The following is a 26,200-nucleotide window of genomic DNA, read 5'->3' as shown; positions in this document are numbered from 1 at the left end:
TGGTTCAAGTTAACGTGGTTGGTGAGCACCTGGGCAACCATTGCCCTTAAAAACGAGTTCGAGGTATCCCATCTACCCAGATTCTGTATAAATTTATACAGGATCTTCCCTTAGTCGTGGTGTCCCATTCCAGCTGCCATGCTTCCATCGTGAGTCTTTACAGCCTCTTCTGCAGGTGAGAGATAAGCAACTGAAAAAAATTTAGATACGGTGCACTGTGATCACCGTTCCACTCCAGCACATTCCAAATACCTCGACCTTCTGGCCTGTTCACAATCTTTACATGGCTGCCCAAACTTACACCATTAAATCGACTGGGAGAGCCTTTACCAATATGGTGGTAGCCTCGTAGGAGGTTGTTCTAAAAACACCAGTGCATACAATTAAGACTCTGCGCTGGGCACTCCTTAAATTTTGAAGAAGTGCTCTATTCATATCCAACCTATTCACCCTAACAGATGCCGTGTAAGAAGTCATGCTTTAGAAGACACTTTGGTAAACCATGCACATTTGACAGCCCGATAAACCATAGCATTTCCAAGCAATCCTTCGAAGTTTGTGCATCACTGAGACGGCGTCGGCCACTATTTGCCTAATGTGGATGCTAAACAGCAAATTTTCAACAAACAAAACACCTAGGTACTTATGAACTCTAATTCAGCTGATTACATAGCTTTTATATTTAATATGGAGGTATGTACGATAATTTGTCTGCATTCTAGAGAAGCATAAACTTTATCTTGGGCACAGAAATCTTTTAATTTTGCATGTCCATCCAATCCTCTGTGGTGACAAGGCCGCCTGCACCCGGCCTTCTAGCTGTGGTCGTGAATTACTGCAAACTAAAAGGAGGCAGTCATCAGCGAAAGCCTGAGCCGTGACCCCTTCTGGAAATGTCAACAATCCCAGAAATATCTCAAAACACCAGCTTCCACAGCAACGGACCAAGAATAGAGCCAAGCAGGCTTCCCCTGGTGACAGATTTTTCCACAACTAGGTGCGCATCTATAAACAGCCGTATGATTAAACAAATAGTCACGCAACAGGACCTGTAGGGCTATGAGAACATTGCGGCGTTCTAATAAATAGATGACAGAACTCCAACACAAGGAAGGAAACGCTACCTCCATGTCAATAAAAATTACCAAAACATATTTACAGTTGGCACTTTCCACATCGGCAAGAACATTTAAGATATAATCCTCGGTGTCAACCCCTTTCATGAAGCCGTATTGGCCTCGACTTAGAAAACAGTTCATATCAAAATTTTCCCAGAGCCGTTACACAATCAGCCTTTCCAGCAACTTGCCGATATCTGGCAAGAGGCTGATGGGTCGATAACTGCCGACATCACTGGGATATTTTCCTGGTTTTAAGAGCACCCTCGCCAAAGCCACCTTCCAACAAGTCGGTAACCCCAGCTAAGGCACCCAGAGAATAGCCTGCCAAGCCGCTCTGTTATGACAAGCAGCAGCTGTTAGTAAATATCAGGGTCAGGTTGGTCAATCCATGGTGCCTTTCTCACTGCCATTTGAGAAACCACTAGGTCTATATCTACAGGATCCACAACCTGCACGCCAGAATGGTGTCTCACCCACCCTGACACCAAATTCTGCTTCACCCTCTTGAGCACCTGGAAACAGAATATCCAGGAATGCCTGGAAAGTTGCCACACATATTAAAAGTGTGGTCACGACCACCAAACCCACATCAAACACTGGACAGCATTTGCAATGGCTTTGGCCGGTTAACATGATTTTTCTAGCTGCCAGTAGCTGCGCTGCAACTCACGCATGGAGTTTTGGCATAACTTGACTCTGGAGTCCTTGACGGCATGAACATACTCATTACAGGCGTGCTGGTAGATCCGCAGACGCTCAGCATGCACATCATCAATGATAATTCCCTTTAGGAAATGACACTAATATCTTCTTCTAGTGGATCTAACTCTTGCACGCAGCACGCTAAAGTCGGAAGACCACCACTTTTTCCTGGGTTTCCGCTTATGTTTAACAGGCAGCTCCTTGGAAGCAGTGGTCATGATGGCTCCAGGCCCTCTCCAATCAGCGAATGACCACTACCTAAGGGTCCGTCCATTTGCCGAGGCCGCCATAGGACCCTATCGCAGCGAGTGTTCATGGCCTGGCCAAATTGTTCAGCCATCAATTCCATCTCCTCAATTATAGAGTTAGAAGAACTGCTAACATTTACAGGAACCAAACTGTAATATTAATAATCAGAGAGCATAAGAAAGAAGCAGTAAAAAAGGGAGGCAGACAAGGATGTTCCCTATCCCCATTACTTTTTAATTTAGCAATTTTTAGAACTAGCAATTAATGATGTTAAAGAAAAGTCTGGATCCAGAGTAAGTGCAAGGTGAAAAGATAAATATGGTATGATTTTGCTGATATAGTAATTCTAGCTGAGAATAAAAAAGATTTGAAGGAAACAATGAATGGCATGGATAAAGTACTACGCAAGAACTACTGCATGAAAATAAACAAGAAGAAAATGAAAGTAATGAAATATAGTAGAACTAAAGTAAATGGACTGCTGAATATAAAAATTGGACACGAAAAGACTATGGAGGTAAGAGAATTGGTACTTACGTATTAACGCCACCGCAGCTACAGCTTTAGGTTCTGTTGACTTCGTGTACTGACAAATCATACGTATATCAAAATATAACCTACGCTCGCTTCGCTCTTACAATTAACATTAAATATGCATAATATATACAAAATAATATAACCTTAATGTTATAGCACCGAACGCTTCGCTCTTATAATTAACATTAAATATGCATAATATATACAGCTTATTAATAATATAACCTTAATGTTATAGCACCAAAATCCAATTAATGTTAATCCACCGAAATCCGACTGACTACTTTGTTTTTAAATAAAGCTGTAGCTGCGGTGGCATTAATACATACCAAGGTTAGCGAGTGAAACCAGCGTAGGTTATATTTAGTTTTTTATATTTAGGTTATATTTTGATATACGTACGATTTGTCAGTACACGAAGTCAACATAACCTAAAACTGTAGCTGCGGTGGCGTTAATACGTAAGTACCGAGAATTGTTACTTGGGAAGTAGAATTACTAAAGATGGATGAAGCAGGAGCAATATAAAATGCTGCATAGCAAAGGCGAATCATGCTTTCAGTCAGATTTGCTTATATGAAAAATTAATTTAAACACCAGGAAAACATTTTTGAAACTACATGTTTGGACTGTAGCTTTATATGAAAGTGAAACTTGGAAGATCGGAGTACCTGAGAAGAAAAGATTAGAAGAAGATTTTGAAATGTGGTGCTATTGGAGAATGTTAAAAATCAGATGGGTGGATAAGGTGACAAATGAAGAGGTGTTGCAGCAAATTGATGACGAAATAAGCATTTGGAAAAGTACAGCTAAAAAAGGAGGCAGACTTATATACCACATGTTAAGGCATCCTGGAAAAGTCACTTTGATACTGGAAGGGTAGGTACATGGGAAAAACTATGCAGGCAGGCAACGTTTGGAATATGTAAAACAAATTGTTGGTGATGTAAGTAGTATACCAAAATGAAATGATTGTCACTATATGGGGAATCTTGGAGAGCTGCATCAAACCAGTCAAATGACTGAAGACATTATAAAAAATATGTTAATGTTGTTACCCAAGAAATAGCATACCACTGATAATTAAATAAAAAAAAAACAGAATGCAATTTAATCAAGCTATTACTTAAAAGATTAGAAATAGATACTGAAGTAATAGTAACTTTATCACTATCCAGCAAGAGAGATAATTAAGAATAATTTTTAAAAAAATTTGAGGGCACTTTACATTATAAATTGTATAGTTGAAAAAATTAATGAATAATAATGACATACTTTTTACTTAAGAACTTTATGGACCAAAAAAATTAATTTTTTAAGGAAAGAGATCGTGAACACCATTAATTTATTGATTCGGAAAAAATGTTTCTTGTTATGACAAGGCTTCATCAAAAGTTACCAAGAAATGGGTGTGTTAAATAATTATTTAACACACCTTCTTAACTGTGCCTTCAAATTATCAGCTTCAACACTCATTTTTAAAACACCTTGAACAGTGATCTAACTCTAAATTTTTATTAAGAATATAGCTACTTATTATTTGAAAATTATTTTGAAAATTTATATTTTCAGTAAACGTTCTTTTATCTACGTTCCGGTACTCCAAATAACCATATGGCAAGATTACTCCTTATATCAAATAACACAATATTCAATAATATGAATATAATCTCGCGCAATACTTTCGAAAGGCTTAACAGATATTTAAGATTTCAATGTACATAAATAATTCAAAAATATAATTTGCATTTGAATATAAACCATACATTTACACAAACCTGATAAAACACAAACATACCATATCAGGAGTAACATAATCAGTAGCACTGTCCTTGCAACAAGAATAACAAATTCCCATTTTTTGAAAAATAAATAAAATCACGGATCTTGAAACTAAAATAATAAAATTATTTATTTTCTACTTACGCGAATTCGATAACGCTAATCTTAACTCGATTTACCAACACAAGTCACGTGTTTCATGCTATAAAGATCGCTTCTTCATTGACCATATAATTTGAAACTATACAAAGCACACTACGTTTTTAACCATGTTCTTGAATGAATTAATTAATTTGAATAAATTTATATAACAGGAATAATTGTTAATGCAATAAATATCTACATCTTGAACTTATGGTTAGAAGTTCAGATAAGTTACACCGATATATATTAGAATTTAAAAATTCAAATTAATCAACATATTTCAGCATATGATAATTCATCACATTCATCGAATTGTTGTAAATTGATTTTGATGGTTTGTGCTTGTTTTAGATCCAATTCCAATTGCCATAATCAGTAACCTCTTTTGCGCATAGCGGTCGGTGTCTGTTCGTCAAGGGCGAAAAGGTGTCGGCAAAATGTTGTCGAGGATTGCTTTTCATACAGGTAAATTTTATATCTCCGTTAAAATTTAAATCAGATTGTATTGTTATTGAACTAATTGAAATCATTAATTTCGTTATCGGCATCTAATATGAGAATGTTGGATAACTATTGTAATTCTAATCCTCTGTTAAAACCAGCAAATTTGCAAGTTCACTTAATTTAAAATGTCTAAAAATAAAAACTGGCAGATAAAAATATTTTATTTATTTCATCTCTGCTGTATACTGACCAAATCTTTGGGATTTGAACACGTTTTCATTCTTATTTTCGAAATTGTGATTATTCGCATTATAATTAGTATCATATGAAAATATGAAGTTTAAGTTTTAAATAAGTTATATCGATCAATGTATGTGGTGAATGAGCATAATCAGTCTGTGAACAAGAATAAATTATGGCCAGGTAACAAATAACGTTAATCTGTGTTCTGTAAACAGACAAACCATTACTAAATAAGTAGTTCCACATGGGCCTAGTGATTTTACAGCATCATATGTATCATTATAATTAGCACATTGCGGTCATTTATTTTCTCATTGTTTTACATTTTATGCAGCGTATTCAATTTTTGTCTTGCTACAAGTAGCTTATGCTTATAAAAGTATCTAAATTTTGGCAAGCTTATTATAAAATAAGCTATAAGTTATAAGTAAGCACATAAGTAAGCAGGAAAGCTTTATAGCTTTCTTGCTTATGTGAAAATTAATATACAGTTTTAATTTCTACTTTCAACTACCATTTTTCTCCCTTTCTTTAGAATAGATATTTACCAAAAGTATATTTCTCTTAGAGAGTTGTTTTTGTGGTTACTGACGAGCACAGCTACATAACAGATTCATTTTAGCATTAATTAGAATTTCAAAGATGTTATGAAGATATTGTAGGATGTGGATAAGAAACTTAGCTAAACAAAGTTACTGTAAATATGTAAAACTGTGATCTGCCTAATAATTTATACTGAAAATTAAAAGGCAACTACTTTTACAGCTATGAGAAAGAAAATAGCTTAAAATGCTATTTATTTAAACATTATATTTCTATGTTGATATCCATTCATATTTTTAATTTACGTACAGTAGTCACCTTTTTTATCATTATTAATATAGATGTGTATTTTCCAATAATTGTTTCCGCTTTATCTAAAGTGGTATTTGTTAAAAGTTTAAAGAAAATTAAATGATCATTTTTACTTGTTTTCTACTTGAGCAATTTTTTTCATTTTTACCTTATAAATTTTGTGGCCTCTTGTTCCATACTGCTTAGTACGTGATCTGGAGTTCAATTTGTTGTCTATAAATTGTTATTAGCATTAAGTAGATAAAATTATTTCAGCTTTTCTAACTGTAGTAAACTAATTTAGTAAAATTATACTGAGCAGTTTAATTTTCAAGTGATGGTCCAGTTCCATTATGAGGATGTGTTAACACTTCTCTTTTAAAAAGTAGTTTAAGTTTAACTTGTTTGATATGGTTTTGTGATAAAATTTTGTGGTACAATGTAAATGCAATTTTATCATATTTTGAGTTTATGTTGATTTTATATTGGTTGAGTGTTAATGATAAGATTTTTTGATTTGCGCCTTTGGAGATATTTCGGTTAAAAACCGGCCAAAATATATGCCCGGTATATAAAATATATGTTTTAATGAAGATTAGTTTAATGTTATTGTGGTTATTTTAAAAGATTATATTCATTCAAAAGTTAATAACCTTGGCATATGTTGCTGTTTTCTTCACACTGTACATATATATAAAAAAGTGTCATTTTATTGTAGTTTTTGACCTAAAATTACTAAAGATTTTAAAATGAAAAATAAAGAAATGTCATATTCCTGTAGCATTGAGGGTAATGTTTTGAATTTGTATCGGTGCTCTTGTATTAACATTTTTCTTTTACATGTAATCCACTTATTGTTTATTTGTTCTTAAATATACTTCATTGAAATTTGTGTTGACTTATTTCAGCTATTGATAAATTGTAATGGACATTAATGTGATTAAATTTCAAAAATGAAGTTAAACAAGTTTCAAAACTTCATACAGTATCAGCAAACAACATAATACTCGCTTTGCCTGCCAACCTCATCTAATTAACTTTTTATATTAAATTGCCCAATTATACTTTGGCCAGATATATATATATATATATATATATATATATATATATATATATGTAACCAGTTATTTAATATGAAAATGTATATTACACTTTTAGAATACTGAATTATGACATTTTTTTGTGTGGGTACTGTTAACTTAGGAACATCATATTAACACTATATGTGAGTCATTTCCGTTAGCATAGAGTATATAAAATATAAGTTATTTAAATACTACTGTTTATATAATAATAACTTTTATCCCCTTTCCATTTCTTTAAGAAAGAGTAAAAAAAAATTCATCATTATTATTATAACAAAAAGATGGTAAAATTTAAGAGCTGTGGTGGAGTGTTTTTTTTTCTTGTTTATTGATGATTAACCAATATTGCTGGTTGCTGGTTTTTGACAAGATAATCCGTCATTGTTTACATTGATAAATATTGCCCTTAATGAAGTATCTCATCACCTTAAAAGTGCCCTATACAAAATAATTCCTTCATGTTGTCTGGTGTTCTGTTTTTTTATAACTTATTTCAATGTGCATGGATATACTTGGTTCCCTAGTTTGTTGTGGTTGGATAGAGAAGAGCTAGTGTATGTGTTTTGTTTTGTATTGCAGTGTTTCTCAACTTGTGGGACACCCTCCCTGGGGGGCCCAAGCATATCAGAAAGAGAATATTAAAAAAATTTATTAATTTTTTGAAAGGAAAGCAAAACAAAATACATTTTGACATAATAAATAATACAGAACACATTTACATAGATATAATACACTTATAAATAGGATTGTATCAGTACTGTACAACGTATTTAATAATTAAATTATCAGTACTAAATTAAAAAGAAGATTACCAGTTATTAGTGACTTCCTTGGACCTGTCTTGCAGAGCAAAGTTTTTTGAAGGAAGGTTTAATATTTAGAAATTGTTTTTTTTTCTATATTTAGCTGAGATCTATATTTTGTCTTGAAAGCAGCCACTGCACAAAATCCAGTTTTGCAAAGGTAGAATGTTGAAAATGGTAATAGTATATAAAATGCTATTTTTTCAGTGCAGTAAACTCATCAGTCACCTCTGCCCAAAATTCAAAGAGTGATTTATTACTAAATATTCTTTTGATTTCGCCACTTGCCGTGAAGTCTATAAAGATTTTTACTTTGGCAGTTGAGAGCCCTTCGGGAGTATTTTGAAATAGATCCCTAACCCACTTGTAACTTGCTACCAAGTTGTCGTCAGCAAGAAAATACTTTTTAAAATTCTTTGCTAGCATGGGTAAATGATTCAGTGGTTACAAAAACAACTTTCACATGTTCTTCAGCCTTGTAAGGTTTATCACATTCATCCACATTTGCGCAATCATTTGTAGGTTTTTTGCTTTAATAAATTTCTGGCCCACAATTCCATTTTTCTACAAAAAGCATTAACTTTATATCACTCTTATCCAACATATCTGTATTTGCACCTTGGAGTTGAAGATTCAAGGTATTTAATTTCTGGTATATGTTGACCAAGTAGCTCAATTCTATCACAAATAAACCATCTTGAAACTTCTTGGCTTCTGGCCACAATTCCTCTTCTAGAAAAAAGGAGATTTCATCTCTTAATTAAAAGATTTTGAATTAATACACACGTTGCAAAGATTTTCTACTTGATAGCCATCTTGCCTCGAAATAAAAATTATTTCGTATAAAGCTACACTCCAAACAAAAGCAACATCTTTTTCTGACATTTAAATTAATTTTTGATGTAAACAAATTATATTTTTGACTGAAGGCTTGTTTCGCCTGTGCTATTCGGCATTTTATATCACTCCTGTTTTGTCCATCCTTAGAAATTCTACTTCCCAAATAACAAAATTGTTCTACCTCCATAATCTTTTCTCCTCCTATTTTCACATTCAGTGGTCCATCTTTGTTATTTCTACTACATTTCATTACTTTCGTTTTGTTCTTGTTTATTTTCATGCGGTAGTTCTTGCATAGGACTTCATCCATGCTTTCATCCATCCCTTTCTTATTATGTTCTTCAATTATTACTGTTGCTGTTTGGTTCCTGTAAATGTTAGCAATTGTTCTTCTATCTCTGTATTTGAACCCTAATTTTTTTAAAATGCTGAACATTTTATTTCAGTCTACGTTATCAAATGCCTTTTCTAGGTATATAAATGCCAAGTATGTTGGTTTGTTTTTCTTTAATCTTCCTTCTACTATTAATCTGAAGCCTAAAATTGCTTCCCTTGTCCCTATACTTTTCCTGAAACCAAATTGGTCTTCTCCTAACTCTTCGTTCACTCTCTCTCAATTCTTCTGTACAGAATTCTACTTAAGATTTTTAATGCGTGACTAGTTAAGCTAATTGTTCTGTATTCTTCACATTTATCTGCTCCTGATTTCTTTGGTATCATGACTATAACACTTTTTTTGAAGTCTGATGGAACTTCCCCTTTTCCATAAATATTACACACCAGTGAGTATAATCTATCAATCGCTTCCTCACCTGCACTGTGCAGTAATTCTACAGGTATTCCGTCTATTCCAGGAGCCTCTCTGCCATTTAAATCTTTTAATGCTCTCTTAAATTCAGATCTCAGTATTGTTTCTCCCATTGCATCCTCTTCGACTTCCTCTTCTTCCTGTATAACACCATTTTCTAATTCATTTCCTCCATATAACTCTTCAATATATTCCACCCACCTATCGACTTTACCTTTCGTATTATAAATCAGTGTACCATCTTTGTTTAACACATTATTGGATTTTAATTTATGTACCCCAAAATTTTCCCTAACTTTCCTGTATCCTCCGTTTATTTTACCAATGTTCATTTCTCTTTCCACTTCTGAACACTTTTCTTTAATCCACTCTTCTTTCGCTAGTTTGCACTTCCTGTTTATAGTATTTCTTAATTTTTGATAGTTCCTTTTACTTTCTTCATCACTAGCATTCTTATATTTTCTATGTTCATCCATCAGCTGCAATATATCGTCTGTAACCCAATGTTTTCTACCAGTTCTCTTTGTTCCGCCTAAGTTTGCTTCTGCTGATTTAAGAATTTCCTTTTTAACATTCTCCCATTCTTCTTGTACATTTTCTACCTGATCTTTTTTGCTCATACCTCTTGCGATGCCCTCCTCAAAAATCTTCTTTACCTCCTCTTCCTCAAGCTTCTCTAAATTCCACCGATTCATCTACACCTTTTCTTCAGGTTTTTAAACCCCTATCTACATTTCATTATCTCTAAATTATGGTTGCCATCAATGTCTGCTCCAGGGTAAGTTTTGCAGTCAAGTTGATTTCTAAATCTTTGCTTAACCATGATATAATCTATCTGATACCTTGCAGTATCGCCTGGCTTTTTCCAAGTATATATTCTATTATGAGTTTTAAACTTTGTGTTGGCAATCACTAAATTATACTTTGTGCAAAACTCTATAAGTCTGTCCCCTCTTTCATTCCTTTTGCCCAGCCCGTATTCACCCACTATATTTCCTTCCTTGCCTTTTCCAATGCTTGCATTCCAATCTCCAAATATTATTAAATTTTCATGTTCTTTTATGTGTTTAATTGCTTCATCAATTTCTTCATATACACACTCTACCTCATCATCATCACGGGCCCTTGTAGGCATATAGACGTTAACAATTGTTGTCAGTTTAGGTTTTGATTTTATCCTTATTGCAGTGATTCTATCGCTATGCATTTTGAAATACTCTACTCTCTTCCCTATCTTCTTGTTCATTACGAAACCTACTCCTGCCTGCCCATTATTTGAAGCTGAGTTAATTATTCTAAAATCACCTGACCAAAAGTCATTTTCCTCTTCCCACCGAACCTAGCTAATTCCTACTACATCTACAATTATCCTATCCATTTCCCTCTTTAAATTTTCTAACCTACCAACCTTTTTTAAACTTCTAACATTCCACGCTCCTACTCGTAGAATGTTATTTTTTAATTTTCTGGTGATCCCCTCATTACTAGATTACCTTCGAAATATTTTACCAAGGAAGGCGCCTCCATCATTGCTATATGAAAATGCAGAGAGCTACATTTCTTAGAAAAAAAGCAGCTATATCCATTTCTTTCAGCTGCACAGTACTCAGAGGACTGAGTGATGTTGATATGGCCGTTTAAGTCATCCTGACTTACGCCCTTAACAACTACTGAAAGAGCTGCTGCCCTTTTTCAGGAATCATTCCTTAGTCTGGCTCTCAACAGATACCTCTCCGATATGGTTGCACCTTCGGTCCAGCTACTCTATATCACTGAGCACTCAAGCCCCCTCACCAATGGTAAAGTCTCATGATTCATAGAGGGAGAAAGAACTCTCAGGGTTTGTTAACGTACTCACTATGAAGCATTTCCAAATGTTAAGTTTATTAGGTTTCATGCTGTCTGCTGCCAACATTTTTAGCAAATTACATACATGGGCCTTTCTTCTTCATTTACTTCAGTACTGGTAAACCCAAAATTTAAGTATTCTTGAGAATATTTTCTTGATTTTACTTTCAGAGCCACGCTCGTCTGTGCACTTGTTGATGCTTCACTGTCATATGCTCGCTTATGCCCCCTTAGAAATTTATTCCTGATTCTGTATAAACCTACTGTCGTGAATATTTAATACTGTGAATCACAGTTAACAAGCAAATTATAACATACACAGTTATGATATTTGGTAGCAGTAGAAGGATCGACTCGACTGAGGCTGGCTGTAATTAAACAAGGTGTAGCACTTATACACCTTTGCCCAGATGTTCCAGAATGTTCAATACAAATCAGAACTCACGAAGCCACGAGAATTTTTGATATAGTAGATGTAAGACAGAGAGCAATATAAAGGCATCGATTCTGGTTTTGTCAATGCAGCAGATCAGTGTTGCCAAATAACAATAAATTTGCTTATTCTTTGTAATTTGTAGGGTTTGTAATTAAGGTCATAATGTAGCTTTAATGTCAAAATACATTGTTATTGTATGAGAGGGGGTGCAATGAAAATTATGGTTGAAAATTGGGTCACAAATACTGAAAGATTGAGAAACGTTGTTGTTGTCATTTCTCTCAGCTGTTTCCAGCCTACACCTAGCGCCTACCATACTTTTTTACATTGAATGGAAGTTCAATTATTGATGTGCATGTCCGTATCATTTTTTAGTTGTACATATTTTTATTATTAAATTTTTTTCATGTCGGAATGATATTTAATATATTTTTATTTCTTTTCTTGGTGTTTGGATTTGTGGAGTGTTAGCAGCACAAACTAGTAGTACTGTTATTGTTTGGTATAACCTAACTTTCATGATGATCTTGTGTACTACAAAAATAAACTTTTATTTATTATTAGTGGTAGATTTATAAACTTCTGTGTATTACATAATCTAATGTGTTATTAGTAAAATGTGTTGTATTCATCATGTTGAGGAAGTAGCACATATTATTGTAATTTTACATTGTAAGATAGTAAAAGTGTGTAAATAAGGTGTTAAAATGAGTCAATTCCTTCTAATTAAACACAAAGAACATAAATATGAAAAAAATGTGCATAATGACAAAGGTTTCAGTGAAAATATATGGGGTTAATAACAAGGTTTTCTATTAAAAATATAAAAAAACCATAAAGGAGTTAACATGATGACCTCAGCAGCACCCCCTTAATAATAGTCATTTATTTATAACCTCAGCTAATTTACAAAATTAATTAGCAACTAAAATTTAGTTACTCAGATTTATTACAATTGGAAATTAGTAGTTAATATTATGTTCAGTATAATTTTTTTTATCTCCATAACATTGACTTCCCATGTATACCACTGCTACTTCCTTCACTCATTCTTCCTTGTAATTTGTTTCTTAATTATCAATGGAATGTTTCTCATAAGATTTTTTTTTCAATTATTTACTCATTTCTTTCTGGATCACATCTTGTTCTGGTCATTTCTTTTTATTTGGTTTCTTTAACTACTAACATTTTATTATTGTTAAATTGTCAGTATCATTGTCTGCTCGTGGATATTTTTCTTACACAATCTATAATTTGATTTCAAAATCTCATTTCTGCTATAGCCTATGTAAAACATTCCTGAAACTCCTGGCCCAACTTAAATATTTCTTCATTTGTAATTTTTAAAAGGATGTTTGCAGTAGATTTTTTTTTCAAGTTTGTCAGATACCTTTCAGTTGATTGGTATAGATTATATTTATTCTCCATTATTTTCTGTACTGTAGTAAGATTTTAAGATTATAATAATTACTACATATTCAATTATCTGTTTTATGGATATTAATTTTTGTCCTTGCAGTTTATATCAAATAAACTAAATCCGGATGTCTTAATATTTGGCCTACTGTCTTCATTCATTTCTACAAGATTTTGTTTCAATTTTTCCCCTTTTCTGTGTATAACAAAATATTCAGTTGATTCATTTAATCTTCAGTATTCTGTAATGTCATTTGTCTGTAATCTTTCACTTTCTGTTTTTCCTATTGTCCACATTTGCTACCATAAAGCATGCACTCTGCTTGTAAATATTTTCAAAAAAGTATTTTAATTCTTAATCTAGTTTCATATTTGTAGTTACTTTTTTACATAACATTTTATAGTTTACACAAAATTTTAAAGCATCATTCATATTTCATTTCTTCATAGTCTCTAATCCATTTCATTCTTGTGCCAAGGGGGGGGTCACCATAATATAAATCAAATCTGTTGTTTTGGGCTTTGAATCTATTCTGACAAAAATAATTTTTTCTGGTGCTTATTAGTTGTTTACCAGTTGCCTTATTTTTTACTCGCTTTAATCCTGCCCATCTATTCCCCATGTTGACTATTCCATAATATTCTGACCAAAAATCTAGATTTTTTAATTATTTTTGATTTTACTTCACTAATTCTTGACAACTTTGATGCATACGGAAGACCAATATTTCAAAAACCAAACTTGTTTAATTGTAAAATCATTTCATAACAGCTTTAAAAGTGTATTAACTTAGAGTGCTTGAATTGAATTCTATTTTTAAAAATAATTATTGATATATTGAGTGAACTCACTGGAGATTAACATTTAAAATTATTGTTCATATAATTTTAATTAACTGTCATCATGTTCCTAACAAGTTATTTACTGAGTATATATATATATTCTGTTAAAAAAAGAACTTTGGGGATCTATTTGTTTTTGTTTCTTGTTTCAAGGTTAGTAAACCAACGTTCAGTTATTTTTATATATTTTTTTTTTCCAGTAAAAAATGTGAGTTTTAATAAGATTATCCCATCAGCGGTTGGTGCTGTACGATGTACTACTTCACAACCCAGTGCACCTTCTCCACATGATACTGGAGAATTTACTCATTATGCCAAGAGCGGAACAAGATTTCCATGGGAAGGTCCAGAACGAGATGTTGTAAACTTTCCACGACCTGTACAACCCGAATACCCAGGAAAAACTCGATTCCTTTTTATTCCTGAGGAATGGTTTGAATTTTTTTATAAGAAAACTGGAGTAACAGGTATTTTAGTGATTATTACCTAGTCTATATCAATTTATACAGTTATTGTTCTATACTGGTTGTGTACATTTTGTAATAGCATTTTTAGATCGCTATCAGTCGGTAACTTGGATTGCTATAATTTAAATAAATAGCAGGCCACAGTAGAAGAGATAAATGTTGAACCAAGAGATAAGCGACAAGCTCATTATAGAAAGAAATGAAGTGTGTCAGATGACAAAAAGAAACTATTTTTAATTATTTGAAGAAATTGTGCGGTACAGTTCATACGGTTCATGCGCATTTATTGTTTATATGCAGAGCAGCAATTCTTTTTCTTCTGTTGCAAAGCTGGAAAAATAATTGTTTCTGAAGTAAATTATAGATCTCATGGGACATATCTCTTGATGTATAAAACAGGATGGCAGTAGCTTATTTATAAATTATGCAAATCAGATTTTTGAAAGATATTAATCTTTATTAAGTACAAAAACTTAAAATTTTTGTTTTATAACACTGAAAATAGCCATCTTAAGTGCTGTTTTCAATTATTACTATGCCAAAATTTTTGTTGAGGTAAATCAGCCACATAAATACCAGTTTTTTCTTCATATAGTAATCTCCTGTAGTTTTTTAACAAGTAATGTTGACATTATTTTGAATTATTGAAAAACCAATAATATGAAATGACTGATGGAAATATTGTAAGCATTTCAAGAATGGAATTTTTTTTAATTGTGTAACTCATAATCCTTGCTCTAGCAGACTGGAACTTCACTGACATATCAAACAAATATTCCAAGATATTTTGTTTTTTTATTTATTTTAATTTTTTTATATAATCTCAGTCCTGAATTTTATAACATTATTTTTTATTGATAAAGAAAGAGAGTGAATTTACAGTGAATTAGATAAATGTTGATATGAATAATGTTATAATATTCTAGTAAATGAATCTTTTATATTACTAATAGTAAATTATTAGTGCTTGACACAATTTGATTGAGTTGTCTCGAATTAAATTTATTTGTAAATGAGCAGCCTATGTTAATATACCATGATCAACAATGCAAGATCGTATTAAGAGACTTAGATATGATACCATTTTATGTGATGGAGATGTGAAACAGTGTTTCAGTTTACAGTTTTCTAAAAATTGGAAAATAACTTTATTGGAACTTGAATATTTCCTAAAACCTTGCTGGTAATTTGAAAATAATGCTTTTTTTTCAAGAAAATACAAAACTTCTTTTATCATTTTTTTTCAAAAATGTAGAAAATATGATTAAAAAAGAAAATGGTCAGTAATGAGATACTGTCAGGATTACTGACAAAATATGGAACCTCTTTTGATAAAGGTAATTGCAGTGATATTCATCAGGTAATGGAAATTGTATGAACTGTGATACAAATTTTAAAGTAAGCAGTTTTCAAATTATATTTAATAAATTAATGGATTTTTTTTTACATAAAATAATTTTTTAGACACCATGTTATTGGAGTTGTCCTCACAATTTTATTGATGCACCTTAAATTAGATCTGTTGTAATATGACAATCAGTCATGTGTTAACTGTGATAAAAGGATCATAACATTAGGTTTTTGTTTTCACCTTTTATATGTGAATTTTATTTTATGTAGGTCCTTACGTCTTTGGGTTTGGATTATATAATTATTTAATGAGTAAAGAAATCTGGATTATTGAGCATGAATACTACTATGTGTATGCTACAGCAATCTTAATATATATAGCAAACAAAAAATTTGGTTCTAAAATTGGTAACTTTTTAGATAAGGAGTTAGATGTAAGTATATATAATTGTTTCTTGTTTAAATTAATGCTAAATTAATAGATTTACGGTTTAATTAAGCAATTTTGGATAACTATAGTAAATTTCGAGTTGTTTTTCACTGTTGTAATATCTCTAAATAGAACAGTTTTTATTTCTGGCAATTGTTATTTAGGGAAATTGAGGCATTTGCAAAAGAATAAAAGAATAATTTTAAATAGCCGTTTTTTAATGATATGTATGGTAAATGTGATTCTGTTAAAAACTAATTTACTAATATTCTTATTGTCCTAGTTATGCTGTATACTATATAAGGGAAAGTATACTGATCAAGCCAAGTATACTGTAATTGTTTTTGCAGATATTGACATTTCAACACTTAAACCCCCCTTACAAAAAACATATTAGCATTGAAAAATACAGAAAGGATGTACAAGGTTTATCGAGAAAATAAATTCTACCTCTAAATATTGCCACTGCAGCACTATAATCGCAATTCTATGTGTGTGTACAAAGTCGCATATGTTACGAAGGGACCAACTCCATTATTCAGTTGTCTTGTCTGTGCACTTAAGTGTATATCTATTTTATAATGTTTAAGAAAATTGAGACGCTCTTCATGTGTGAAATTCAGTCTGTGATCCGTTTCTTGAACATGATGTACATTAAATCGGTTGAATTCACCCTCATATTTGTGGAATGAATGCATAGAGTGATTCTACAGTATGGAAGTGGGTGCAGTTGTTTGATGAAGGATACAGTAACATTCACAATTATGATCGGGCGATAGTCTTTTAATTACTGATTTGGTGCGTGCAATTGATGACAAAATTAAAGAGAATAGATGATTTACTATCACTTGTCCAAACTTTTTCTAGAAATTTCATGTTCACTTCTACACAAAATTGTTTGAGAAATTGAATTATCAAAATTGTGTGCTTGCTGCATACTTAAGATGTTTATGGAAATTCACCTATATCTATATGAAATATATAGGTATAGATATAGTATTAGATGTAGTAAATAGTAAAATATATATAGATATTTAAGTGGTATAAAGTGGGTTTTTGTGAAATACTTTGTGTGTTTAACTTTCAGTGTTAGGTGAGAGGAATGTGTGGTTATAAATGTTTGTTTTAATCTGTCTGTTAATTTTTATTTTATTTGAGTTTGAAAATTTGAGATGGCATTGGGGGATACAACCACCTGACAAGAAGTATTTTAAATGTCATCTGAAACAAAAAGTTGCAGTAGTAGTATGTTTATTATGTGAAGGAATATTTCATTAAAGTGATTTTGTGAAAATAAGAGAAACTAGATATACAAGTGCATACAAAATCCTTACAAACTTATTGCAGCCTCTCCAGAAAAAAATATTGAGAACTAAAAATAGAAATTACCTATAAACATTGAACAGATGGTTTCTTACCGATCATTAAATTACAACTACATTGAATTACAAAATAAATTCATCAATTCCAATAGTACAACAAGAGATAAATGTATCCCAATGCCGAGAATAAATAAGAGTATTAGCTTCAACAGCAGTTATATCAAAGCTATAAAAATATATTTAATCTACTGCCAAATGATCTCAAAAGATTAGTAGGAAACAAGCCATAAGCAGAAAACTTGAGGAATGGATTAGAATGAATATGTAAGTTTTATATTTTGTTAAAATACTCATCAGGGCACTATAACAAGATAAAGCTGATGTGTATTAACTGATGTATGTTGACTGGTGAAATAAATAAATATTGTTGACTAAATCACATTGTGTGAGAGGTATGATTCCTCTAAGTAAAATTTAGGAATTGCTGAAATTTTTCTCATTTATCAACACAGGGTAAAATATTCTTAAGGTACTATAGTAACAGAGTTTTCAATTAGATTGTATAAAAACTGAAGTTGTAGCATATAATATGGGAGGTAATGTGCAATTAAGTAATTTAGATATTCAGCAATTTTTCAGCCAATTGGAAAGCAGTTAAGAAATAGCCCTCGTATAATTGTTAATGTCGTCATTGTTGTTATTATTATTATTATTGTTTATTTATTATTATTATTATTATTTACGCTTAGTTATACAGTGCCCTACAGTCGATACATAATGTATGTTTTGTTTGCGTTTGCCAGTACAGAGATCATGTAATATCTTAGTCATCAAGAATCATACATTCGATAAATCAGTAGAGAAGAAATTCCAGTCAGGTTAATCCTTAATTGTAACTATTTTAGGTCAATTAAAAATACAAGTCAGATTTAATCAATGACCTCAACAATCCTTAAATTTCTTCAGTCTTGTTTTATCATGAATTTCCGCTAATTCAGTATGAACTTAGCACAAACTGTGTTGTTTCTGTTTAATGTGAATGTTGAAACCCATAAAATTAGTTTTTGTTTACTTTTTTTTCTAGAAAGAGGCAGAAGAAATAAAATCAATTCAAGGAGATGAGATTAAGAATTACGAAAGTTTAATCGAACAAGAAAAAAAGTTGCAGTGGCAGTCTGAAGGACAAAAATTGTTGTTGGAAGCAAAGAAAGAAAATATCTTTATTCAACAAGAAGCCATCTATAGAGAGCGTGCCATGCATGTTTATAATGAAGTAATTCTAATTATTTATTTACCATAGATTTATTTACACCAATACAGTTAAACATATAAATAGATCTTAATCAGTCAAAAGGATATATCTCACATCCTCACAGCAGTGTCTAATATGTACTTCAGTTGTGCATCTGTTTGGGCCTTATTATTGCTTATTTGTTACCAAGTAAATATAGGATTTCAAATATTCATCCTCCAACAGAGCTATTTTCCCCCTTCCTCTTTTTAATATTTTATTTTATATTGTTTTTTATACAACATTACACGATTACATTCTATTCTTTGCAAAATCTTGTACGATATAAAAATCCTACCTTTCTCCAGAGCGCAATTAATCTTTTGAACGAGGAAGAATCAAAATCTAAGAAAGTTGATGAACTTATTTATGCCTATTTTATGCGGTGTTTGTACTTTTGAAATGCGACTATAGAAAGGATCACTAGTGATTGTAAACTTGTTAGTGGAGACAAAAACAATTCTGTGGTATGCGAGTATTTTCCAAATGTGAACTGTTAAGACAATTTTTTTAAAAATTAAATTCTTTTTTATTACAGTTTCTTATATCATGAGTTAATTTTTGTCTATGAACTACGAGCTGACTTATCAACTGCTTTGTGTTTTTTGATTATAAATGCGATTATTCCTGAAATTTTTCTGGCTATAATTATTTTTTATTTATAACTAAATTTTTTTTCTGATAGATGAATTTTTTTAAATTATATTATCGTAAAGTACTTAAATAATTTTTTTTAATCACGCGTGGTTTTAACAAGTATAATTTAAATTTAAAAAATGGATGATAATTGTCATCTGGATATCAGACATTGATCATCATCTGTATCGACCAAATACTTTTTATGTAATATAAAAACTGTGAATTTTCTACTCTCTTCTTATTTTACTTTTGTTTTGTTGAATTAATTTACCAAAGAAGTTTTTGAAGCTTGTATGAGGGAGTATGCAAATGGAATTTTGTAGCTTATGAAAAATGGCTGATCAAGATTGAAACCCAGGACCACTGGATGTAGGCCAAGATGTTATCATTCCACCTTAAAGTGGTAATGTGGTATTTATAATAAAATTTATAAAATTTCTCTATTTTATAATAATTATTTCGTTTTAACTGTGTAAATTATTAAATATACACGGTTAAAATAATGTTATATAATATTTTTTAAAGATTTTTCAGTAATTAGTGATAAAAAGAATGTTTATAAGATACAGAAAGAATAATACAGTTTTTTGTCTAATTTTCACAGATTTTTAAGTTTTATTTACTTTTTACTGGCTATATTTACATTACTTTTCTCAGAATTAAATTCTCTACACGGTTTGTTACTAAATCCTTAGTCATTTAACATGCTATTGTACTACAAACCTAAAAAAAATTTTTTCATCGCCAAATATTTTGTTTTACATCGGAAATCTTAAGAACTAATTTGGTTACAGTTCTTGGACTTATTTTATCCTATCTCCCAGCTCAAATTGCATTAAAAACTGCCAGCTTTACTCCTTAATTTGGGTCCCAAAAATTACAGTACGGCTTTTTATTACAAGAGCTGAAATCCAGGTCAAATCTTTTGCTAGCTATAACTTGAAAACAAAGCATTTCCAGACGTATGTTTATGTGAATTTATTTCACTATTTTCATCTGTAGAACGTGTCCTGAAAGTTTCTTTGTAGGTCACCTGTAAAAAACACGTAAAAAATCTGATAACTTTTACCTATCGGTTATATCACTTATCGTTATTTTTTACTAAAAGAAAAGATCGTAATAGTTTTGTATTTACTTTTTTATGGATATTTTATTTAAGGGTTTACAGACAATAATACTGCAATGTTTCACACAAAACACGATGTAAATATATTGAAATATATCGGTATACAAATAATTATGGTTTTAAAAACTGTGAAAGTCATAATTTGACCGCAAGCTTTTTTTTGGTGTACTAAGTTATTTGGTCAAGAATGTATTTTTTATTTTTTTTATTTAGATAGTATTTTTAGTTTAGCATACTGCATTAGATAGACGCAATCCATATTCATAGAATTAAGGTTTTTGACACTATTTGAACTTAAAAACTTAAATGTTAACTTTTACTCATTAACTCGTGTCTACATGACGTCTCCAATACATCAGCCTGTATGCATTAGCAGCCAGCATATCAGTCCCGATACATTGACAGATGTTTTTTCTAACATTTGTCAGCCTTACTCAGATATGTTTCATTTTACTATTGACCGTTCATTATAGTTTATAGTGTGTGTCTATTATCTTGATTTCTAAATCAGATTCCATTTTGTTCGTGTCATTCTGGAACATTTTTCGCTTACAATCTGCTCCTATTTGCCTGCTTTTACATAATAGCTTTACTCTTTTTTAATAAATAACCAAGTCTTACGTTTTTAACCTTTTAATTGTTTTCCGGGAAGTGTTTTCATAAATACATTGTAATATTTAGTGAATTTTTTTTGCGTAAAATATTGTTATAATGGATTAGCATCAGAATTCCTCAAGCATTCTGCTTTCCATCTGACCAAATTTCAGATGAAGAAATATCACAAATCCTGCATGATTTAGTGGGGAGTGGTGATCTGGATAATTATTCGGCTTCATCAGAAGTAAAAAGCAATATATCACATTCCGCATATGAATGCGATACTTCAGAACGAGACACGAGCCCCAAATATTTTTTTCTCAGTGTGCAGGTAATAATTTGTTACTTTCTAATGATAATTCTTTGAAGTGTAGTAGTGATTTTAAATTTATTTTTCTGAGATAAAACTGTGAAAAAACAAATCTCTATGCTGAATTCGTGATTTTTTTCTGTAGGTGTAAGTGAACATTCAGTAATTACTGCGTGGAAACTGGTAATCCAGGAAAAATTTAAAAAGATTTTGGGCATTGTCTTTCATATTGGAAATATTAAAATGAATAGGTTCAGTAATTATTGGAAACGGTCACCACATTTCACTATACCTATATTTAGTAAGTCAATGAGCAGAAAACCGGTTTATTTATTGTTACAGTGCCTCCTCTATTTTTCATATAACAATGGCAATGTTCAAGACAAAAATTAAATGTGTCATTGACCATTTCAACAACTTAATGAAAAACATACATTAGTGTGGCAAAAATGATTTGCTGTCACATGTGACAGCAAATCACTGTAATACAAAAAATTTGTATCGGTGAAAGCATAATGCTTTGGGGTAGTCGTCTTATTTTTAGGCAGTATATTAAAATTAAGCATCACAAATAACAGAGTAAAATTATATTTGTTGTCAGAACCAACTGGATTGGTAAATAAACTTCTTATATATGCTGACGCAATATCAATTTGATATAAGAAAAATTAAATGAAGAACATCCACTTTATTTAGATAATTATTATAACAGTGTATGTTGGGCAGAAAATCTATTGCAATTAGGATGTATTGTACAAGAACATTATGAACAAATAGAATGGCTTCTAAAAACTGTGATTGAATCAAACTTATGCGAAGGACAAATCAATTACAAATATTCTACCACAGGAATTTTTGTCTGGAAGTGGTGGGATAAAAGAGATCTTCTAATGATCTCTTCTGAAACAAATTCGTTTTGGTTGAAGTACATACTAATCAAGGTAGTGTTTTAAACCGCTTGCAGTGAAAGAATATAATAATTACGCAGGTGGAGTAAACTTTCAAGACCAAATGATGTCATTCTACTCTTGTGAACGAAAAACTTTGAGGTGGTATAAAAATTAAGCTTTACATATATTTCAAATAATGTTACTAAATTCATTGGACAAGAACTTAATTAAAGATTCCTGAACGTCAATACGTTCCAATTCTGAAGAATCTAGGAGACCATGACAAGATGCAAATGGAAGGAAGAAATTTCACGTAGGAGATGTCTATATTGTTCACAGCATGGGAAACAAATTTTGATTCTTTATTACTGTCCTCAGTGTCCAAATAAGCCTGCTCTATGTGCATTATGTTTTAATAAATATCATGTTAATTAAAAAAATAAACTGTGAATAATTTTTTTCAGTATTATTCCTTATTACATATATAAGTATTTGATCATATAGTATCTATTATTATACTTGTATTACTTATTTTTTTTTTGTTTTAATTACAAACTTAATACTTTATAAAACTTAACTATAGTTATACTTTAAACTTATATATATATTTATTTTATTATTAGATCAACCAAAGTACAGAATAAATAAAGTAGGATGACTTACCTTATTCCACAATATCTGCAGGAGTGCTTTCACAATTTACTCGCATCATTAGCTGCATTACATATTCACATATTCATCTCAAATTACATTACAAACTTCATAAAATATAACAACATATCATGCATTTATTTATTTTGTTTAAAACTTTATTCATTTTATTTTAAGAATTTAAACTTTTATTCAGTTAAATTAAAATTAAATTGAAAAAATTTTTACATATGTAAAAATATGACGTCAAGGCATCAAATTTTAAATAAAAAAAATAATAATTTTTAGTAAAGCAATTATGCATGTCTATTTAATTGAACTTACTTTATTATACTGATTGAAATAAATTTTTTTTTTTTTTTTATATGCTGATTGAATACTATTTGGTTGATCTAATAAAATAAAATATATTTGTATGTAGTACAGAGTACGATTCTTAAAATAATAAATTAATAACAAAAAAAAATATATATATAATATATATATATGATTTGTATATGTTTGAAATAAATTCTAAAATAATTTTATTTTTTTTATTAAATATATGTTAAACATTACTGGTACACAATATTTAAAAAAAGTAAACAAATACAAAAAATAAAGTTTATGTAACAAAAAATTATTTACTCCACTTGTATAACGGCATTACAGCTTCGCAATGGCGGCAGGCAATGACCTTGAACATGGCCTGGCCACTGCGTAAATACTCAGTTACTGCATTAGAAATCATATTCAACTTTCTGTATTTGATTTTCATTTAAAGTAAAAAAAACCATATGTGAATATATCATGAATTTTATATTTTAGAGGCACACAACACCAATACATTTTAACACTGAATATGTTTTAGGAGAGGGTGCCTTCCAGTTGACCAAATAGAAGACAAGATTTTAAAAAAATTAATGATTATTGAAATAAATTGAATTTGGTTTAAATTATAAAAAAAAAGTTTAAATTAAGTAAAAAATTATTTTACTTAACTATAAGAGATTTATTGAAATATTTTGAGATGGTTTGATGATTTAAAATTAATTAGTTTAGTTTTTTAACTAACTTTACAAAAATCAGAATTCATTAAAAACAAATTAACTGTTAGGTGTGCAATTGAAAGCCTTGACAACACTCTTAACAAGGAGTAATAAACAAATATTCTCGAACGCACTCTAGTACATCACATTATATAGCAGTAGCAAGTTGGACAATGATTGTTGCCCATCATTCCTTATATATGACAACGATTCTTGTCCGCTGCATTCAGTATGTTAATTTTTGATCCGCAAAAAATTTTATCAGATAAAAAGAAGTGCCGCAGGATCGCACATCATGTACACATGCAGTATTAATTTTGTTTTTTATATCAGTTTTATTTTTAATTAAAATTTTCTTTTTCAGGTAAAGAAACGTCTTGAATTCCATGCGCAGAAGCAGCTGATGGAAAGAAGGGTATCTCAGAAACATATGGTCGATTGGGTTGTAAATGAAGTATTGAAATCTATTACACCTCAACAAGAAAAAGACACGTTGAAGAAATGTCTTGTCGATTTGCAAGCTTTAGCTTCTAGAGGCTAACCTGTACCTTCCTGTAAAATGTATTATACGTAGTTAAATATTAATGATTCTGCTCGTTAAGTCATTGTAATATTTAAGAATGGTATTTTACAGGCAATAAAAGTTCTTCTAATCATGTATTAATGTTATTATAAGTAAATTGAAGTGTATTAAATACAATTTTGGTTTCTAATTTGCTTTTAATCATCATTTAATACCCTCTTTTATATTGACGACTTTAACAATAGTTGTATCACTTACAAGGTCGTTGGTAATTTAACATCATTCAATGCCAAGATAGTGAATTATAACAATTTATTAGTCATTTTTATTTCTTAGAAATTATTTTAAAATTTATATATTAAACCATAATATATATATATATATACAGGGTGTCCCATATAAAACGCAACCCAACCTTATATTGGTAGGTATTGAAATAATAAAAAGGCATGTGTAAATGGAAATGTAATTTTTATTATTACCATCCATTACCTTACATTTAGAGTAAATGTTGGAAGTGGCCGCCATCTTCTTGAATACAAGCTTCAATTCTTTTTACAGCATTTCTTGCAACTTTTTTCACAGTCTGTGGCTGGATATTTAATACAGCTTGTTCAATATTTATTTTCAATTGTTCAAGTGTTTGTGGTTTGTTGCTGCAGGCTTTTTCTTTGAGGTAACCCCGTAGAAAAAAAAAATCCGCCGCAGTTAAATCTGGAGATCTTGGTGGCCAAAAGCCTCGACCGATAACACGATTAACAAAGAATGCCTCAACGAAATCAGAAGTTGAACCTGTGTAGTGCGATGTCACACCATCATGTTGTAGCCAGCAGTGTCTGTCTTCCTCTTCCAAGAGTGCGATGAACTGAAATAAAATATCCTATCGTTCTGCATTAATGGTGTACTCGAAAAAAATAGGACCGATTATTTTCTTCTGTGATATCACGCACCACACGCCCAACTTCTGCGGGTGTAATTGTTTTTCGTGATAAACATGGTATTTTCAGCACTCCAAATTCTACTGTTTTGGCTGTTTATGTAGCTTCCAAATGAAACCTTCTGCTTCATCTGTGAAAAATAACGAATCCATAACATTAATTCCCTCGCGCAGAAATCTACGTAATAATAATCGGCATAATAATCCTATCCTAAGAATCCTGCATTTGACTTTAAGCAAAGGTTCAGTCCTGTTTTTCTGATTTAATCTAAATAAAGTCTCGCTCGCGTAAGTAATTACCAGTTTAACCGCAGTTTTGTAACGTCTAATTTTAGTGTTAATCGAGAGCGATTTTTTGTTGTAAGTATTTTTGGTTACTTGTAGCACTTTAAATAATTTATTAAGTCTTTCCGATTTTGTTTTTCGTTAGGATTACAAGTAACGATCTCCAAGATATTTAAATTTTTCTACAAGTTCTACTTTTCCGTTAATATTCACAGAATT

At 30.9% G+C, this 26,200-nt stretch overlaps 2 protein-coding genes across 2 annotated transcripts in view; one reads left to right on the top strand and one right to left on the bottom strand.

The window, feature by feature from the left end:
• Nucleotides 1-4,592, bottom strand: part of Svip (small VCP interacting protein) — a 33,222-nt gene extending 28,630 nt beyond the window's left edge. The window contains exon 1 of the mRNA XM_075371479.1: nucleotides 4,408-4,592. Within this exon, the coding sequence (XP_075227594.1) occupies nucleotides 4,408-4,467 (60 nt within the window). The 5' untranslated portion in view covers nucleotides 4,468-4,592. The remainder of the gene's footprint in view (nucleotides 1-4,407) is intronic.
• A 277-nt stretch (nucleotides 4,593-4,869) lies between these two features.
• ATPsynB (ATP synthase subunit b, mitochondrial) lies at nucleotides 4,870-24,949 on the top strand. The gene is made up of 5 exons (XM_075371478.1): nucleotides 4,870-5,000; nucleotides 14,336-14,602; nucleotides 16,223-16,386; nucleotides 18,789-18,977; nucleotides 24,601-24,949. Exons 1-5 carry the CDS (start codon nucleotides 4,973-4,975, stop codon nucleotides 24,775-24,777), a joined length of 825 nt encoding a protein of 274 aa, XP_075227593.1. The 5' UTR covers nucleotides 4,870-4,972; the 3' UTR covers nucleotides 24,778-24,949.
• Nucleotides 24,950-26,200: the final 1,251 nt, after the last annotated feature.

The sequence above is a fragment of the Lycorma delicatula genome, chromosome 7 (assembly GCF_047948215.1).
Source record: "Lycorma delicatula isolate Av1 chromosome 7, ASM4794821v1, whole genome shotgun sequence".
Classification (NCBI taxonomy): domain Eukaryota; kingdom Metazoa; phylum Arthropoda; class Insecta; order Hemiptera; family Fulgoridae; genus Lycorma; species Lycorma delicatula.
This window is presented reverse-complemented; position numbering and strand designations above follow the sequence as displayed.

Bases quoted from the DNA above. Each gene is read 5' to 3' on its own strand.
- ATPsynB (XM_075371478.1), top strand. From the start codon at position 4,973: ATGTTGTCGAGGATTGCTTTTCATACAG. The intron at 14,603-16,222 runs GTATTTTAGTGA...TATTTTATGTAG, and splicing joins TAAGAAAACTGGAGTAACAG to GTCCTTACGTCTTTGGGTTT. The intron at 16,387-18,788 runs GTAAGTATATAT...TTTTTTTTCTAG, and splicing joins TTTTAGATAAGGAGTTAGAT to AAAGAGGCAGAAGAAATAAA.